The following is a 19,341-nucleotide window of genomic DNA, read 5'->3' on the forward strand; positions in this document are numbered from 1 at the left end:
GCCTCAGTCCAGACCTGCTCAGCTCTGGCCAGTTTGAACCATGGAACACCATGAGCTGGACCCACAAGGACCACCCGAGGTCCAAGGCTGGAGCCACAAGGACCATGCAAGGACATCCAGGACATCCCAAGGATCCCCCCACGTGTTCTTTAAGAACTCCTGGAAGAGAGGTCACTTCCCAGCCCTGGGAGGACTGACAGACTCCCTGAAGAGCTGCAACACTGGGAGGGAGCACTGCAGCCCCCTGCTTTGGAAGGTGCATCCCTGGACAGTCCAGCACAGCCTTGTTGTAATGGAAACAGACAGGATTCTAGGGGGTTTTTATGCAGAAAAGCTGAATTTTTAATGTTACAATCGATTTTTATATAGTTTTTTAAGTTATTGTGTTTGATTTTAACTGACTAGTAACTTTTTTGCTACTCAATTTAATGTTAGAAGGTGTTTGTGTGTGTATGTGTAAAGGCTTGTGCTTTCCACAGATGTTTACGTATTTTGTTTAAGGGTTCTTATGGGTAGAATTTCCTTCTTTATAGGTGTAAACTGCTTTTTTTTTTTAACAAGAGTAGATTGTTACATAAATTGATTTCTATCATTTTTTTACCTGAGAACTTAACAGCCTTGCTGTTAGTTTTACTTAGCTGAAGTAATGGGCTTAAGTTACAATTTTATAAATCATACATAACGTATAATTGTACAGAAATGTAATTATAATATTTATAATTATTCCATATTTTATTTATAATAAAATAATAACGAAATAATTAAGTCAATACAGATAATAAATGTATCTATTTTAAATAAATATTTTAAAATAAATTTACAATATTAAATAAATATTTAAAAATAAATAAAAATAATAAATAAATATTTTAAATTTTGTTTTAAATAAGTTTTTTACCTATATGCCACAGAGCCTCACCTGGGGGAGTGCAGGCATCTGCTGGGGACTGGACGAAGGTGGAGCGGCGCTTGGTGGGCATGGGCAGGGCCATCTTCTGCTCCTTGTGCTTGGCCAGAGCTGCCTGGACTGCTTCCGTGTGGATGTCTGCGAGAGGAAAGCGCCTCAGCACCAGCACAGCACCAAGGGGATGCTTTTAAATGCTTTAACATTTTCGTTTTTTCTATTTTTTACATCCTGTACTGCGTCAGTGCATAGTTCTCCATGTAAAGTGTAGTTAACTGTCTTCACTTTTTAGTTAGGCAAAACAACTCCTCCGGGCCTGTGATCCAAAGACACCTTCAGGCCCCAAAAAATGTGAATAAAAGTGAAGTTCCACGGGGAGGAATCCAGGGAACTCTTGTCCCTGCCCTTACCAGATCGGTAACGTTCATCTCTGGCTCCCCCTGAGCGAGCTCGGTGGAATTTGGATGAGGATGAGGAGGATGATGCTGAGGCTGGAGCTGCAGATGGAGCGGGCATCTGAGGTTTGGATTCCTTCTGTAATGCTGGATCAACCCCTGCAAAACAGGGAGAGGGAAATAAAAGGAGCTTTTTTAGACCACACTCTTCCCTTCTCCCAGGCCAGAGCTGTGGATGTCACAAACCTGGTTTGTCACTCAGTGTCCCAGTGACCAGCTTGTTATTGACTGGAAAAAAAACAATAATAAACCAGCAGCAAGAGCCTTTGCTGTTCCAATTAATCACAAACCCAGTGAAACCTCCAGCTGGTTCTGGCTTTCAGCATGTCCAGAGCGTGGCTTTATCATCCAGGAAAAGTTTGTTTTTCCCGTTAAAACAGGAAGGAAAATAGATAATCTGATAAACAGTATAATTTTACATAATTCAGCAAGAGACACTTGGAATTGTTGCTACAGGAGGTTCAATTCTAAAATGAATCTGTGTGTCAGAGGGAAGTTTTGAAAACTAAAACCCAGAGGTCACCCAGCTGCAATTTCCTCCGGGTTGTCACCTGGAGTCATGCAAAACCAAGAGCAACTGTGTCACCTGTATGTGCTCCTTTGGAGTTCTCACAACTACCAAAGGATCAGAGAAATGCAGAGGAAGCCACAAATCCCGAGCTTCCAATCCAGTTACACCACTTTTGAGGTGTGTGGTTTAGGTAAACAACTTGAGGTGAACGCTTTGAGCTCAGGGACTCACAAGAACAGCAAATCCCCCTGAGCTAGCTGCAGGAATCTCCACAGGATTGCAGAATTCTTCAGGCTGGAAAAGCCTCAAGACCACCGAGTCCAGGGTGTGCTCCATCCCCACCTTGTCCCCAGCCCAGAGTGCCACCTGCAGCCCTTCCTTGGACACCTCCAGGATGGGCACTCCAAACCTCCCTGGCAGCTCCACTTCCTGACCACCCTTTCCATGAAAAATTCCTCCTGATGTCCAACCCAATCCTCCTGACCCCCACCTGGCTCCACCCTCCTGCCAGGGAGTTGTGGAGTGAAAAGGTCTCCCCTGAGCCTCCTTTTCCCCAGGCTGAGACCCCCAACTCCCTCAGCAGTTCCCCAGCCCCTTCCCCAGCTCTGTTCCCATCTCTGGACACATTCCAACCCCTCAGTATCTCTCTTGTAGAAAGACATTTTTTTAATTCCTCATCTTCCTTCATCCATCTCCTGTCCCTTTTAATATCCCAAAGAGCAAAAGATTATTGGAATATTATTGAATGTTAGAGCAAACTAACAACCCACTTATTGTGGATTGTTAATGACTCTTTAAAATACCATGCCAAAAACTGAGAACTTTTATTTCTAGTTAAAGAGGAGATCTCCTTCTAGCCAGAAATCCTTAAACCACATTAGGGGGACAAAAAATTATTCCCCCTTTCCACTGGTGTGTTTTGGATATAGTAACACATGTCAGAGTCCTGTATTTGCTTATCAAAACCAACTCATCCCCTGTGCAAACGTGCAGGTGGCACAAAAAGCTGAATGGAAAAGGAAAAGAGATCTCTGTGGTTCAGGCACAGGACCTGGGCTCCAGAGCAAGATTATGAATTCAAAATCTCAGCTCAGCCACATGCAAAAGCATCATCTGGTGTTCCTCCCTGCCACTCTGGAACACATCCCATTGATAACCAGTTTAACATCTTTGTAGCATTTATTTGCCTTCCCCAAACCCAGCCCGGTTTTATTTTGATCCAAAACCAACACGACCTCACAGACCAAACAGAAAAGCTTCATGTTTTGTGATCACTTGAATATTTACAAATTCAGGGCACCCACTAGATGTCAGCAGCAGATTTAACACTATTTTGAATGAATTATTAAATTCATATTCAGTTCTCTTTCGTAAGTCTTGTAAAAGCCTCTCATCTCTCCGCAGGGCATCACAGGGCAAACATGACATTCCAGTCAGGAAGGGATCAGAGGTGGCTCTGAGTGACATGACACACAGAGAACAAGCTCTTTGTTTCAATATTTTGCTCTGACATAATAACATGTTCCAGTGGCCTCACAAAGCGTTCAGGCACAGAGGAGGAAAGAGTGGAAATCACTGATGGTTACACAACAAAGCAGCACAAGTGAGCCAAGGCTGGCAGGTGACAGGTGATTTATTTCGTGCTCCCTTCAGAATAATCCTGCTACAGCTGCACTTTCTGCTGGCAGAAACATGACAAATATGACAGAGAGATGAAAAATGAACTCTTTTAGATTGGCTTTGAAGGATGCCATGGATTTGTTGGCTGTCTTTAGTTTCTAATGAGAATTGACTGCTTTGTGATTCCTGTGTTTTGGTGAAGGGCCAACGATTTAGAGATTCAGAGACTGAACCATTAGAAGATCAACACGGATAAATGTTTGCATGAATAACAAGGTGAGCAAGTGCCACATGCACAAGGAAGCTGCTGCAAACCTGCCACTCCACTGTCTGCAAACAGAATGGAGCAGTGGTGCTGGACTGGCTATTCCTTGAAGATTTTTATTTTTTTTCAAGCTACATACCCATAAAAACATGGAAATAACCAGCTTGAGCCTCCAGGGTTTCCAGGGCAGCCTGAACACACTCCCAGGACCCAGGGACACCTGGCCCAACTCCATGGGTTTCATTTGCTGTGCCTGCTGCTGACCCCCATCCTGGAGAACTCCCTGGAATTAAGGACTTCAGATCTCGGGATCTGCAGATTGCAGAGACTTTTCAGGAGTTAGCAGCTAGATGGACCTTAATGGATACTGCACCAGGAAAAAATGCATCTTTAGGTAATTAACAGTGCTGCTTTAACTCCTGAGGCCATGTGAATGGAGCACAGATCAAGCAGTAGGAATCTCCTCAATGATCCTGCTGACAGGCCCTGACATGCCACCCTCCCTCCCTTCCTCTCATGTCACATCCATGAAATGCAGACACTCCATCAGCCAACACCAGTCCAGTGCCCACAGAAATGGCACAAATGCCAGCATCAAGTATTTTGTTGTTGTTGTTGTTGTTGTGGACTAAATGAATTTTCTTCTCATTACCAAGGCGACCTGATTCTGAATCCCTCACGCATGACTTCCACAGGGTTTTTACAACAGGAGATTCCCAGACACTGGGGCAGCTGGGTGTGAGATGGATAAAAAGCTGCAGAGCTGGGCCGGAAGGGCAATCAAACCTCTGGGTTAATTGGTGACCTCCATCATCCCAGGCTTCTGCCTGAACCTCAGCTCCACTGGCAGCTCTCAAAGCCCCACAATTAACAGAGCAGAGCCCAGTCTTGCCAAACACTTTTTTTCCCCTTCTAATTAAACATTTTCTGAGACAAATCAAACATGTGCACAGTGCCAGGGTTGGGGCCAGGATTGTATCATCTTCAGACTTTAGAATACTCGGGACAAAAGCAGGGCTGCCAAGAGTTCCTGAAGTGTCCAAGGATTCCCCATTTCCTCCTCAGGCTCGAGATCTCCACTGGCACAAATGCTAGCCTGAGGACTGTAAAACCTGCTCAACAAATACCTACTTATCAAGAGGGATTAGTCATGTGTATATTAGTTTTGGGTTTCTTTAAGTAACAGAAATAGATTTCATAAATAGGCAGCAACCAAGTCTCTGAGATTTCCATCACATCCTGCTCCAGGGAGTCCTCAGCACCTGGAGAGCTGTTTGTAACAAAATCTCCATTTTGAAGGCTAAATTACATTTTTGCTTGCCTTGCACCCTTCAGCACGTGGCTCAGACAGAATACACTGTATAAAACCCAATCTCAGAGAGCCCCACCTTGAGATGAATAAACAACCAAATCCAACCTGTGAACCAGCTGGAGAGCAGGAACTGGGCAGTGCTTTGGGGTGGGAGAGTCAGGAAGCTGCCACAGGACAACTTTATTTTCCCCCATCAAGTGCCTGAAGGGAGCTGCTGTCATTTCCCTCCAGTCCCGTGGCGTTGATGGGCAATAAATGCACTTTGTGCTTTTACTCTTTATCAATTTTTTTTTGGCAGTAGACCAGGCTCAGTAAATTCCAGTAGGTCCATTCAGGACTCCCTGTCATAGCCAGTCACTGCCCGAAATCAGAATCAGACACATCAGTTTTTAATGGCTGAACATCTCAGCATATCAGTAACAATTACTCTGGGTAAGCCCCAAAATAATGATTAGACACACATTCAGCCACGTCCTTCAGTTTACAATTATATGTAATTATCTCACATACAACCAGCTGAGCTGCTCTGGATCTCTGAACCAAAGGGAACAATTGAACCCAAAGGACATGACTTCAGCTACTCTAGCAACATAAAGCAACAAATTATTAAAATCCTCATGTTTTTCCAACAAGGCATTAAGAAGGACACAGCACAGATATTTTGGAGAAAGTTTCCAGAATGGTTCCTGAGGACCTTCATGACTGATCCAGAGCCCTTGAGTTCCCAAGATCCAAGGGAGTGGGAGGTGATTCCAGCCAGATCAAGGACCTACCTTGGGTTTGTGGAACATACGGAGCCAGCAGCTTTGCTCTCTTCTTCTCATACCCCTTCTGCGTGATGTCCCCTAAAAACAAGCAAAGAAACCTCACTTAATCACATCAGAATTTTGCAATTTGAGGTCTGCTTGCTTTTTTTGTCAGTGCCATGAAGGTTTCACCTGAACACAGCAGAAGAAAACCTGAAACTCAACAAATCCGAGCACATTAAGATTTCAAAGCTCCATATTACAGAACTTCTGCAGTTTCCCTTGGGATCAGAGACCTACACTATCCACTATTTAAATGCAATAACGTGGATCACAGCAGCTATCTAACTGGAATATCAAAGCAGTGAAAAACTAAAAAGGGAAACTGGGAGCGCATGAAAATATTCTGTAACCACAAAACAGCTTATGTGAACAAAGTGGGATAATTCCCAACCAAAAGGGTGAAGGGGAAGTGCAAACTCAGAGCCTCATCTTCAACTAATCAAACAGCAAACAAAGTGAGTCCACTCCAGCAGCTGCTTAGGGCATCTCCAAAAACTGAGGCAAGGATGGACATGATCCAGGGCCTCACCACCCTCACAGGGAGGAATTTCTTCTATATATGTAACTTAAACTTCCCCTCTTTCAGTTTGAACCCATTCCTCCTGTCCTGTCACTGCAGTTCCTGATGAATTGTCCTTTTCCAGCTTCCCTGCAGCCCTGTCAGACCCTGGAAGGTGCTGTGGAGTCTCCACACCGCTTTCTCTTCTCCATGCAGAACGTTCCCAACTCTCCCAGCCTGTCTCCATCAGGGAGGTGCTCCAGTCCCTTTTTAATCAACTCTGTGGCCTCCTCTGGACTTGCTCCAACAGCTCCACATCCTTCCTATGGTGGGGGCCCCAGAACTGGACACAAGACTCCAGGTAGGCTGTCACACGAGCAGAGCAGAGGGGCAGAATCCCCTCTGGAGTGATTATTATTAGAGTGATTACTCTAGAGACCAGAATAAGCATTTGTAAACTTTTCCCTCTTTTAAAAAACTAATCTGTCTGATCCTGGAGATGCACCATCTGGCTGCTGTCTTTTGTTTTAATTTCTCACATTACATCAGAACCACAAGAAAGACTGGAACCTTGGAGGGATTAGAACAGCCCTGCAGCGTTTCAAGCCTCTTCGTAGCCTGCCCGGCACTCACAAGCTCCCATCTCCCAGAGATGGGGAGCCATCAAACACACAGCACTAAGAAAACAAAATTATTTGGTATCAAGCTAAAATCAAGCCACAGTTACACGATGACAAGAAGTGAGTGATCACAAACAGGATGTTTTCTTTGCCGTGAGCCTAAATGGAGAGGGAGCAGCCTCAGCCCCAGAGCAGCGCTGGCTGCAGGGTTTGCCCCAAACAGGATCCTCCTGCCAGTCCCCTCCACACCACAAAAAGGGATTACAAGCTTCAGGCCTCCCAAAACCACCAGTGACTGCTAAAACATTCCAGCTAAGTGCCCAGTTTGGTTCCAAAGGTGATTTGTGGAATGCCTGGAAAGGGAATGGACTCCACTCCTCAGGGCTGGGCACTCAAACATCAGTGGCACTTCAAACACTGAGACCAGGACTTCCAGAGATGGAGTGGGACTCAGTGGCTTCAGATTTACAGAGTTTTAGATAAGATACTGGGAGAAACTCCTCCCTGTGAGGGTGCTGAGGCCCTGGCACAGGGTGCCCAGAGAAGCTGGGGCTGCCCAATCTCTGCAAGTGTCCAAGGCCAGGCTGGCAGGGCTTGGAGCAACCTGGGAGTGGAAATTCACCCCCATGGCAGGGGGTGGAACAGGATGAGCTTTAAGGTCTGTTCCAACCCAAACTATTCCATGATTCCATCCTTCTCTGACTCGTGCTGCTCAGGGCAGGGTGTGCATCTGCACACAGAATTTTATCTCACTCCTCCAACATTACGTTTGAGTCATGGCCCAACAAGTCCAAACAAATCCAGCAGCTGGAAAGGAGAATGTCCACAAGGCACTGAAATGCCAAGCAAAGCAGTAATTTCAGTGCCTGGTTGCAGTGCAGAGCTCAGGTGACACTCACCACTGCACAGGTACGTGCAGGGAGAGGGACACATCCACCTGAGCTCCTGTGTGCCCAAGGACCACGTGCTGAGTGACTGCAGGGGCTTCAAAACCCACCAGCTTTGCCCAGGCCTGCCTCCACTTTCAGAGGCAGTTTGAGAGAACTGTGGAATGTCCTGAGCTGGAAGGGACCCCAAAGATCATCCAGTGCAGCTCCTGGCCCTGCACAGACACCCCAACAATCCCACCCTGGGCATCCCTGGCAGCAGCTCCTGGAGCTCTGGCAGCCTCGGGGCTGTGCTCATCCCCTGGGGAGCCTGGGCACTGCCTGAACCCCCTTGCAGAAGAATCTTTTCCTGATTTCCCTCCCCTGGCAGAGCTGCAGTGGCTCCCTCGTGTCCTGCCCCTGGTCAGAGGGAGCAGAGCTCAGAGCTGCCCCTCGGGATGAAGCTGCAGCCCCCAGTGAGTCTCCCCTCAGGCTCTTCTCCAGCTGAACAGACCCAGAGCCCTCTCCCATCCCCCAGACCCTGCTTTGGACCCTCTCCAACAGCTTCAGATCTTTCTGACAGCCTGGAGGTGAGGCCACCCCATCCCAGAGCAGAGTGTGACCATCCCCTCCCTCACCTGGCCAGGGACACTGGCCCTGGCAGTCCCCAGGACAAGGTGACCCTTTGTCACTCGTGTCCATCTGGGAGGCACACGGAGCCAGGGGATGGACACTGCAGGAAAGCACAGGTGCACAGGAAGGGGAGGGATTTCTCCTCATAAACCAACCCACAAGTTTGTTCAGAGCTTTTTATTCTGTGATTAATTTCTCCACAAGATTTAATTGTACTCTTCACATTGGTGGTTACACACTACATGTAATGAAACATTTGCCACAGAAAATTGGTGAAATTAATAAGGAATACAACACATACACATAATGTAAGTACATTATGAACAAATACCAGAACTTTAAGTAGTACCAGCACTCCGTTCTGTTTCACATACTGGGAAACAGAGAATTCTCTCTAATTACTTGTTGCACACTAATATCCTACCAATAAAACAAGCCCATCCACACTGGAATGGAAGCAGTATGGTTCCCAGGCTTGATCTGGAAATCTGAAGCCAAGGTGAGATCCTACTGAGAAACAAGAAGCTAACTCTACACAACACTACCTGCAACCTCAACTGCCACGTGGTGCACATCAATGATATTGCTGTAAAAAGGATTCTCTGAGCATAAGCCAATAAAAAAATAAAGCCTAATGCTATTTGGCAAAAGCAGGGAAGTTCCAAGGAGAAAAATTCAAGCAATAAACATAATAAAGCTGCTAGATTCCTGGGACTTCCTGGCACTCCCTCTGTCTTCCTAGTGCTGAATTTCCAATTCTATCTGAGTTTTTATGTCGTTATAACATTAAAAAAAATAGATCAACCATTCTTATGACAGTCTCAAACACCTGCACAGAATTTGAAAATGGAACACCTCAATTTTGAGACCAGCCCTACTGAAGTGGAACTGGGCAGCAGTGACTGAAAGGTTTGGAGAAGGAGATAAATCTGAGTTCTTTCTGCAGCACCATCCGTGCAGGTGTGAACCAAAGCACAACTACCTGAAATAAACCTCCAGCAAGACACAGGAATTGTCCTCCTGGGAAAAACCTCATGTGCAGGCATGGGTGGCAGGTGTAGTCACCTCATGGACGTGATGATTTGACTACTGCAACCACAACTGTCACAACCAAATTGGCACAGCCACCCTTGGGAACACGTGTGCCTTTGACACACGGCACAGGTGGAATGAAATTATTGAATAAAACCTCTTTTCTGGTCATGCAGAGTCCAAATTTGGTACCAATCCACTGACACAGACACAAAAGAATGGCTAAGGGAGAAGTTTTCTTTCAGCCTATTCCTTTTCTGCTGATCTAGAGGAAATGGAAATGGTGAGGTCTGAACACAAACGTGAACTTCCTCATGGAGTATTATAAATTACAGCCACAGGAAGAGCACCAGGACAACTGGGCTGCAAACTCTGGAACCCATAAACCTGGTCAATCATTAACCCCCTTCCATAAATAAAACACTCTGTGACACTTGGGGTGCTAAATTCTCCCAGAGAGCTCAAAACCCACCCTGAGAACCACAACCCCTCTCCAGGCAAATGCAAGACAGAGAAACACCAGCAAAGCAAATGAGAGCTAATAATTTGGCTATAAAATGGTGTTTGTTCATTCCCAAGGAAGAAATTAAAACACAACCAGTGTTGAGACTCTGCTGGCTCGCTCCCAGCCACCACCCATTTCTGTTCCGTTCACTCTGCGTTTATCCATATCCGCAGTGAGCTGAGGCTGAGCCTCCCCAGGCTGCGGCCCTGCCCAGGAAATGGGGTTCTGCTCAAAGGGAAGCAGCTTTAGGGGTTTTAGAGGAGAGATGAGAGCGAGCTGAGCTGCTGCTGTGCTGGAGGAAGAGGCTCTTCTTCCTTCCTGCCACCTCTGCTGCAGCCACAGCTCCGGTGCAGCGACGTCTTCAGCTTCCCCAGGTAACCAGTGCCCTGGAACAAACCAGGTGTAAAAAACCCCTCCCCACCACTGCAATCATCATCTGCTTCTCCTGATTTCTGGGGAGAAAATACAGAATTGGTCCTCATTGCACAAATCCAACTGGAACGTTCTGATCGTTGGGGGCGCAAGGGGAAGGATGAGCGCGCAGTGACAGCGCCCGGGGAAGGCCAGGGAAGGACTCCTGAGCAGCCTGGATGTCACACCTGGATCCAAACCCTGCCCCACAGAAGCCCCGCGAGCCTCACTCCCCACCCGGCCGGTGACGCCAGGCTGCTTTTCAGCAATTAGCGCTGATGATCTGTTCTAACCAGTGGTGCTCAATCAGTGCAAGGTGGTAACACCCGCTAATCCTGCTAGCTCAGACAATGCTCCTCTTTCAACATCCCTGCTCCCCTTCCCCCATGCAATGAGAACACTGAATCATTTACTGTCTAACAAAACCATAATTACTACAGTGGAGAAATTAAGGAAAATGATCACGTAGAGCACAGCATCTCCCCAACAAAGCCTCCAAACACTGGGCTGCAGCAAGGAAAAGATTCCAATTGGAAAGCAGTTTGTGTGCATTTAAAAAAAATGTTTGTATGCTTTAAAAAAAAAAAATCTGTTGATGTTTCCAACAGTTTGTGCTACAAGAGAATCCTGGTGGTGCTTCTGGTACTTCTATTAGCCTCAAAACACAGACAGCTATTCTACTAAAAGCAAACACGACAACAAGATTGTAACAAAAATAATTAAATTATTCTGTTATCACTGATTCATCTGGATTTCAGGTCTCACCCCTGTGAACGACCTGGTGACTTGGCCCTTCTTGCCTACTCCCCTGTTGATGTCCAGGCACAGGACAGGCAACATCTCCCTGTGGTTTTTTCATCTCAAACCTGCTCTGAAAGAGCAGAACACAGAGCCTGGGCCTGCAGGGCTTGAGCCTGGAGTACCAACATCGAGACAATGAAGACCAGAAGTGCTGCTGAAAGTCCAGAATGTTCTTTTGCTGCACGTCACCTCCAGATAAGGCCTTCCAAGTGTGACTGGAGTGGCAGGTAGGACATTTGAGAAATTCAAAGTGAGGAATAAGTGCACTTGCGACCTGGGCAAAAAATGGACACAACATTTGGGCCATCACTTAGTGAGGAATGCTGTCAACACTCATTTATGTACTGAGAGCTGCTTCCCACCTTTCTTAAAGAAGAAATTCCTCCCTGTGAGGGTGGAGAGGGCCTGGCACAGGTTTTCCAGAGGAGCTGTGGCAGCTCCATCCCTGGAAGTGTCCAAAGCCAGGCTGCACAGGCCTTGGAGCCACCTGGAATAGTGGAAAGGAGTCCCTGCCCATAGCAGGGGGTGACACTGGATGGGCTTTAAGTTCCCTTCCAACTCGAGCCAGTCTGGGTTTCTGTGATTTTCCTGGAGAACTGGCAACTTCTAGACATCCTACACTCTCCCCAATGGTTTTACCAAGGGTTAAAACTGAGACGTCCTCAATTTCAGGCTTCAGCAAGCCTAAAAACAATATTTAAACCTTTTTTTCTAAGGCTGTGTGCTCAAATAGACTGTACCTGTGCAATGGCCTTAAACTCCTCCTACTTAGCCTCAACTGCAGCACAAAACCTACATTTGAAACAAGTTTAGACAACTGCCCTGTTCTGTTTAAAGCCAAATGATGATGCAGCTTCAAAGATTCCCTCCTCCTTCCTTTGGGTGAAGCTGTATATCAGGTTTCCTTCTTAGCAAGGTCTGTGAACTAACAGTCTTCCAGTAAAACTCCGATTTCTTGAGAGAAACAACACCTTACTCACTGTACTTGTCACCAAACAGCCAGCACAGGTCTGGGCTCTGTGGTTTCCCTTTAACAGCATCGTTGTATTCCCACTAGGAGCATGAATAGGGCACTGCAAACCCAGCAGGGCTCACAAAGCTGTGTTTGTTGGGCACAAGCATTAAAGTGCTCCAGCTTTGGTGTTAAAAGTTTCACAGACAGATCAGCTCCAGATTAATTTACACACACAGAACAAGCCGACTTGGCCGCAGCACTGTGGGGGCTCTGTTCTACAGTTCCAAAACCCTTTCCTAAAGGCTTAGGAGTGTTGTTTCACCAAATTAAAACTATTTTAATCTCAACATTTATTATTTCAAAAGAACTCCATTCAAGATGAGGTTTCTGTGGCGTGGCTGCCCTGTGTTCAAGGTCAGGGTCATTCCAGGTCACAAGGTGTTCTTTGCCCCAGGTCACTCACTGGGTGCCATAAACCTTAAGGAGTTGTTGGTTTTTTTTTTATTGTTTTAACTTTAAGCAGTAAATCCAACTCCTGAAACTCTACTGAAGAATCTCTTTATCTTCCACAGCATTTCCGAGTTGCAGCAGATCCAGTGTCCTTGGCTCACCCGTCTGGGCTGTGTATTTCCAGCTGTAATCTTCGAGGCCATATGTGATGCATCACCAAGTGGGTGAGCTAAGGACAGGGCTCAGTCCCCTCTGTACACCTGGGCTGGGGGCATCAGTGACAAGGAGGTGTCACCAGCTCAATCTCAGCCACAAACCCTCCCTCCCACATAAAGACACATCTGATAATTTATCACAGACATTTCTGCTGAAAACAGCACTACCCAGGGTCAGCAAAATGAGTTCTCAGGGGCTTTGGGAGCTAGGACTGGGAATAAAAGAGCCTCTTGTGGGTGTGACTGTGCCCTGGTTGATTCTTCTCTCACAGCAGCCATGGGAACGTGCTCACCGTGACTGTGCGTGGCTCACACAGCATCACTGCGTCCTGGTATCTCTATTTGAGGTTTATTTCAAGGACTTCCTCAGGTACATTGGTCAAACAACCTCTTCTTCACCTCTACAGAAGAGCTAAAAAGCCAGAAAGGCTTTGCCTTTCAGATCCTCAGCTGGGACAACGGGATGCAGAATGTCCTTGTGCGTCAGGAGGAATTTCCCCATGGAAAGGGCAGTTCAACACTGAAAGGGGCTGCCCAGGTGGTCTGGAGTCCCCATCCCTGGAGGCATCCAAAAAATGACTGGATGTGGCACTGAGTGCTCTGGGCTGGGGACGAGGTGGGGGATCAGTCACAGGTTGGATTCCATGACCTTGGAGGGCTTTTCCACCTTCAGAGATTCTGTGACTGTGAGCAGCCACACAAATGATGCTGCCAATGCACAGCTAACATCTACCTTTCCAAAAGGCAAAATGTTTTTAAAAAGGCTCCAAAGACTCTTAAAGATAAACTCTTAAAATCTTCAACTCCACCAGTTAATTGTGTTAGCCCTGATAACCTGAAACACAAGCTCTGCTCAACTGCCTCCAACCAACACCTACAAAATTAAATCACCAAAGTCAACTTTATATGAGATATTCTATTGTGAAGTGCAGCCATATAAATGTTATGTTACCCATAAAATTTATGTGCAGCACATGCACATAAAGAGTTGAATCCCATATACAAATAAAAAATCTTGCATGTAACCCCATCCTAGGGATAAAAAGTAAAAATCCTTTAAACAGCTGCAACTTGTCATCGGGGGAAAATGCATTTTCCCTCCTGAAGGAAACAAACCCAAGGCTTTATCACAAGCAGGATTTTACCAAATCTGTTCAGGATAAATGTTTTCATCTATTTTTAATATGCAGTCAGTGGGAACCATGTGAGTGGAGAGGCAGGAGCACTGCAGGGTTTTAGCACCAGCCCTGCAGCAGAGCAATCTGCAGGAGGGGAGACAGAAGTGTCACACATGTACCCAAGAACCAGCTGAGCTGAGTAAAGCAAGACAACTCCCAGAGCATTAAATAACCCAGCTGAAGTGATTCTGCCCTGAATAATTCTTTTTGCTGACTAACCTCCTGCTCACAGACACCAGCAGAAATTCCCAAGTATTCAATGCCCAGTGCAAGCGCAGACCTCGCTCTCTCCCACCAGACTGAAAAGCAAAGTTTCCCAGGAAATGACTAAACTGTGACAGCCCTGTGATTCAGCACTTGATTCAGGCAGGTAGAGCATTGTCACCCTCCAGGTACACAGGGAATTGTTTGAGCTGGGAGTGCTGATAACACTCTCCCAGGAGTTGCCTGTCCAGCCCAACAAGAGATTACAAACTCTGCGTGCTCTGGCAGTCTGCACTTTTAAAAGGGATAGACAAGTGTGGACAGATGATTTTCCAAATCAAGCCTGGTTTTAGCCCAGGAATTAAAACAAAGACAAAACCATGCTGGCACCCAAAGAGATTAAAACAGAAGTTACTGTGGGTTTTAATCCTGTGCGTGACTCCTGTCAGACAGCTCTTCTTGGCTCTCAGGTGTCAATATTTAATAATTCTCTTGGCTTCAATTTTTAACATAAGCCAAGTGCCACAGGGACTCCTTGCTGGTAACTCTCCTCCCATCCTGACTCCACAGCAGCACCTTGTCCAACCATACCAAAAGGCAGTTTGGATACACAGCCCGCTTCACTCCAGCTGCACCTGAAGTTACTTTTCCTAAACAAATCCTTGATTCTTGAATAAGATGCAAGAAGGGGAGAAGAAAGAAATTAAGAGCAATTACTTCCCTATCTAGTGATCAAACACAGCTGCTCACACCAAGTGTTCAGCAGCTCCGACCTGCCCTTAAACACAGCACAGAGCCTAACCCAGTTGGCACCTCACCCTGCACAGTAATTATGTATTTCCAGATGGGATAGTGCTATTCCAAGTCACAGCGATGAGGTCGATGATTATGCATCATGAAATAAAGAGAGAACTTGATGGAGGCACTGGCACTTAGAAGATCCCTCCTGAAACAAAACCCAACTGAAAAACAGAACCAAGCAAGCACAGTGAACAATCAATCGCCAGAATGAATCTTTCAAAAATCAAGAGGTGAGACACATATCCCACACCCTTCCTGATTTTCCCTAGGAGCCAGTACCAAGGGTGTATTTATAAGGATGTTATTCCATTCCATAGAAAAAGCAGCAGACAAAGTGGTGGCTGCTCGAGAGAGTAAAATACATTTTTCCTCCCAAAGCACTGAAATCTGGAACAGAACCCCGAGTCACTGCACTCCCAAGTGCTCACTCGAGGACAGTCACTATTAAACAGGATTAGTCATCAGAGCAGGATCCCACTACTTAAAGGCAAAGCAATACAGTTATTAAACTTTTACCAGCCTCCAATTAGTGTGCGACACCTGTAATTTGACTGGCGGAGACTCCCACCAAATTCCCAACGCGTTCCTGACGGAGGCAGCAGCAGCTCCAGGAGCAGCACAGAGGTTTCCTACTCATTCCCTTCAAGCCTGACTAGTGGGAACCAAAACACCTTGTTCAATAGCCTTAAACCTGCTCTGCACACCCCCATCCCAAACAGGATTCTGTATATTCATACATATCATATGTATACATATGATATGTATGAATATACATATGTATACATGTCATATAAATATGATATGTATATTCATATCTGGGAATGAGAGGCTGCCCCATGGAGCAGGACAGCTCCTCCACGCAGCCACCAGGCCAGCTTTCCTGCACTCAACAGCACAACCCATTCAAGCTGGCTACAAGCCTGGGAAACCAGATTTAAATAGACAGAGCAGAAGAAAAATGTCCTGCACAGCATGGCATGAGCAGCAGATTCCAGGCCCTGCGCTCAGTCCGGGCTGTGTGAAGCTTTCAGTTGTGTTTACATCAGCATCCAGAGCTCCTTAAAGAATGGCACTGCTAAGGAAACCCTGTTGGCACGTCACCAGCAGGCCTAAAAAACCCCATTATCCTGTCAGCTGCAACGCTCTTTACAAGAAGGATCACGCGAGGGGCGACTTCTGTTCAGGGCTCTTTGGGCAGAGTCAACGTCTGCTCCAGCAGAGCTTTGTTCCTGCAGCAGAGCAGGATGTGGCAAGATCCTGCTCATGTGAAAGCCTTTAAGCTGTGTGGAAGATCAAAATAAGGAGCCAAACTCGAGAGAAAAGAGAACCCAACAACCCAGCTGCACTTTGCAAACCCACCCCAAAGTCACTGAACTCGGCTGCTGCAAGGGAGAAGAGACTTTTCTCCCAGCATACCCATTTCTACTAATTAATAAAGCACATTAATAGTACTTTGAAATGAATGACATTCAGGTTTTGCTGCAAAGGGGTCTTTTTAAGTAGAAAAAAAAATCCTTTTACCATAAAGAAAAGGAACAGTCAATTTACTGCCCTTGTTAGACAGGATATTGTGACATCACCTCAATATCTCAGTTGTTCCTCACACGTGAAATTTTCTTGCCTTCTATCAGTACCTCACCATCAAAACATATCTTCACAAAACTAGGAGGACATATATCCCTTCCACACTGACATCAGTGGACCTTGAACCAAAATAAACAGGCCTAAAAGTAAAAAAGTATCTTATTCACCAGCCATCTCCAAATCCACAGCTACTTCTGACAGAATTTTCCTCCCATTGCCTCTCTCAGGGTGCAGAATCTCCTCTTCCAAGTCAAATAAACTGATTTCTCAAATGTCTCGCTTGTAGAGGGAAGGAAGTATGGAGAAATCAGCAGGATTATTTAAGAGCACACAGTCAGCAACTCTACAAAAACTAAAAGAAAGCAAACAAAAGGGTTTCTCACGTGCTGAAAGGCAACCAGCCCTGCCCTCATGTCCTGCACTCTTCACTTGACTAGAATATAATTAATTTGGAAAAAAAAGAACTTTATGCCTAATAACAGGCCAAAATTCCATGGTGTATTTGCACAAACAAGGTGCAATCCCTCCAAGATCAAACTTATTGTAAAAACAGGTCCACAATGATGAAATATTTATATAAACTTCTAACCACATAACAGCAGTATGAACACATTTCAGCCCTAACCAAGTAAAAGCTGAACATTGTCACCAAAACACTGCTTGGCACTGGAAAAGTAAGAACTGCTGGTTCTATTTTCTGGTTAAGATTATGGGGAAGTCACTCACAGCAAAAGATGAGCTTCTTAAAAGTATTTCAGTAATAAATCAAAACAAATAAACCCTACTTCCATACTGTAAGCGAATCCAAACGTTTTCTCCAGTTGTCCTCACATACACCACCACAGGAAGCAGCCTGATAAATCTGCTAAAAGCCTTAAGAAGCCTAAATTAAATATTCATACTGTGAAAATGATGAAGGCAGCACGAAACCCCGAGCCTCCTTCCACTCCAGCTCTGTAGCCCAGAGCAAGAGATGAAAGATTTCTGCAGTGGATGATGCTGAGCTGGAATCTCCTGGAATCTCCATGAAGGAAGAAGGACACTTGGGAGTTCAGGGCTGAGTTTGTCACTTGGGGATTTCCCTGAGATGCTCCCTTACCTCTCTGTTACCTAACAGAGAACTACCCCCATTTCCTCCAATTTAAGGATCCCTGGTTGGTCAGGTTTTAATAACAACCCAAAAAGATTTGTCGAAAGCTTCTAAAAAATCTTGTAATTGAATGATGACATCAATTACTTAATTTTAATGAGAGTGAGATCATATTTTAATTTTCCATTTTGCATTAAATTCCAAGCAAAGGTGACTGTGCAGTTTCAGCAATAGCCAATGTCCCTCCAAGGTGGAAGCAGAATTACTTTCAATAACAAACTAAACTTTATTGCATTATTTCTCATTAGCACTTAATTCTACAGAATTAGCTTGGGTTTATTACTATGCAAAAAGACAGGTAAATCCTCCAACTTACTCATTGAAAACAGAAGCCCAGCTTTGAACTCTCTGGTTCTCACAACAGGAAAAAATCCTGCCACCTAAATTTTCTCTAGGCATGGACAGAGCAGAATTTAATACACAACTCTAAAATATCCAAGAAAAACCCCAAACCTACAAGAAAGAGACAAAACAAATGCATGACCTGAAAAAGCAAGGTAAGAATGACAGAGGGTATGGAATTAGACTTGTCAGTCATTTGTGGGGACCCCGAGGTGTTCAGTTCTACATCAGCCCTGATGAAGAAGGCAGGATGGAAGCCACAGATGGACACAGGTGCACGGGCAAAGCTGCTGCTTCAGCTCCACACGGGACCCTGGCAGAGTTCCTGGACATCTGTGGCCTGATTCCACCTCTGTTCAGGCTGCTAAGGAAGGCAGAGACTTTCCAGGCCCTTCCCTCCCCATCACTGCAGGAGCCCCACCTCTCCCAAACCTGGAGATCCTCTAGAACATGGTGCTTTGCCTGTCTGAGGACCCCACCTCTCCCAAACCTGGAGATCCTCCAGAGCACGGTGGTTTGACCATCTGAAGACCCCACCTCTCCCAAACCTGGAGATCCTCCAGAGCACGGTGGTTTGACCATCTGAAGACCCCACCTCTTCCAAACCTGGAGATCCTCCAGAGCACAGTGGTTTGCCCATCTGAGGATCACCCTAATTGCAGCCTTGCTCCACTGACCTACAACCCATTCCAGCATCCACGGGCTCTGTCTTGCTCCAGTCTGTTCCACATCGTTCCCCACCTCTGGAAGTGTTCAAGGCCAGTCAGGACAGGGCTTGGAGCAACCAGGGAGAGTGGAAGGTGTCCATGGCAGCAGGGTGCAATGAGATGAGCTTTAAGGCCCCTTCCAACCCAAACCATTCCATGATTCCAGTTCGCTTCCTACTTGGTCTCTCAACCTCACTTTAATACGAGTTCCTCCACCACAGCCTATGTGACCTTTTCAGCCTCACCACTGAAGAGATGAAAATTCAACATTCCCTTTTATTCCTGCTAGAAATGACAACATAAAAAGTACTTGGACAGGAACCATCTGTTCCTGTGCCTAATGGAGCCATAATCACAGGATAACAACCATTCCACAGAGCATTCCACTGTTTATAAAACCAGGGTGTCAATGGAATAATATTAATGGGGAGCTGCTTGTGTCTTTTGGATAAAATATGAAATTCACAGCAGGCTTTACTTTCAGCTGCAAACACCACAGCCTTTTACAGCAA

At 45.8% G+C, this 19,341-nt stretch overlaps 1 protein-coding gene across 3 annotated transcripts in view; it reads right to left on the reverse strand.

Moving 5' to 3' along the window:
* The window catches only part of DIP2B (disco interacting protein 2 homolog B), a 61,309-nt gene that overhangs the window by 28,953 nt on the left and 13,015 nt on the right, over window positions 1–19,341 (reverse strand). For all 3 annotated transcript variants that reach the window (XM_039705842.1, XM_039705844.1, XM_039705843.1), the window contains exons 2-4: window positions 5,841–5,912; window positions 1,315–1,458; window positions 920–1,045 (exon numbers count right to left, since the gene is read on the reverse strand). In XM_039705842.1, coding sequence (XP_039561776.1) covers window positions 920–1,045; window positions 1,315–1,458; window positions 5,841–5,912 — 342 coding nt within the window. The remainder of the gene's footprint in view (window positions 1–919; window positions 1,046–1,314; window positions 1,459–5,840; window positions 5,913–19,341) is intronic.

The sequence above is a fragment of the Passer montanus genome, unplaced genomic scaffold, assembly GCF_014805655.1.
Source record: "Passer montanus isolate IOZ18808 unplaced genomic scaffold, ASM1480565v1 scaffold187, whole genome shotgun sequence".
Classification (NCBI taxonomy): Eukaryota; Metazoa; Chordata; class Aves; order Passeriformes; family Passeridae; genus Passer; species Passer montanus.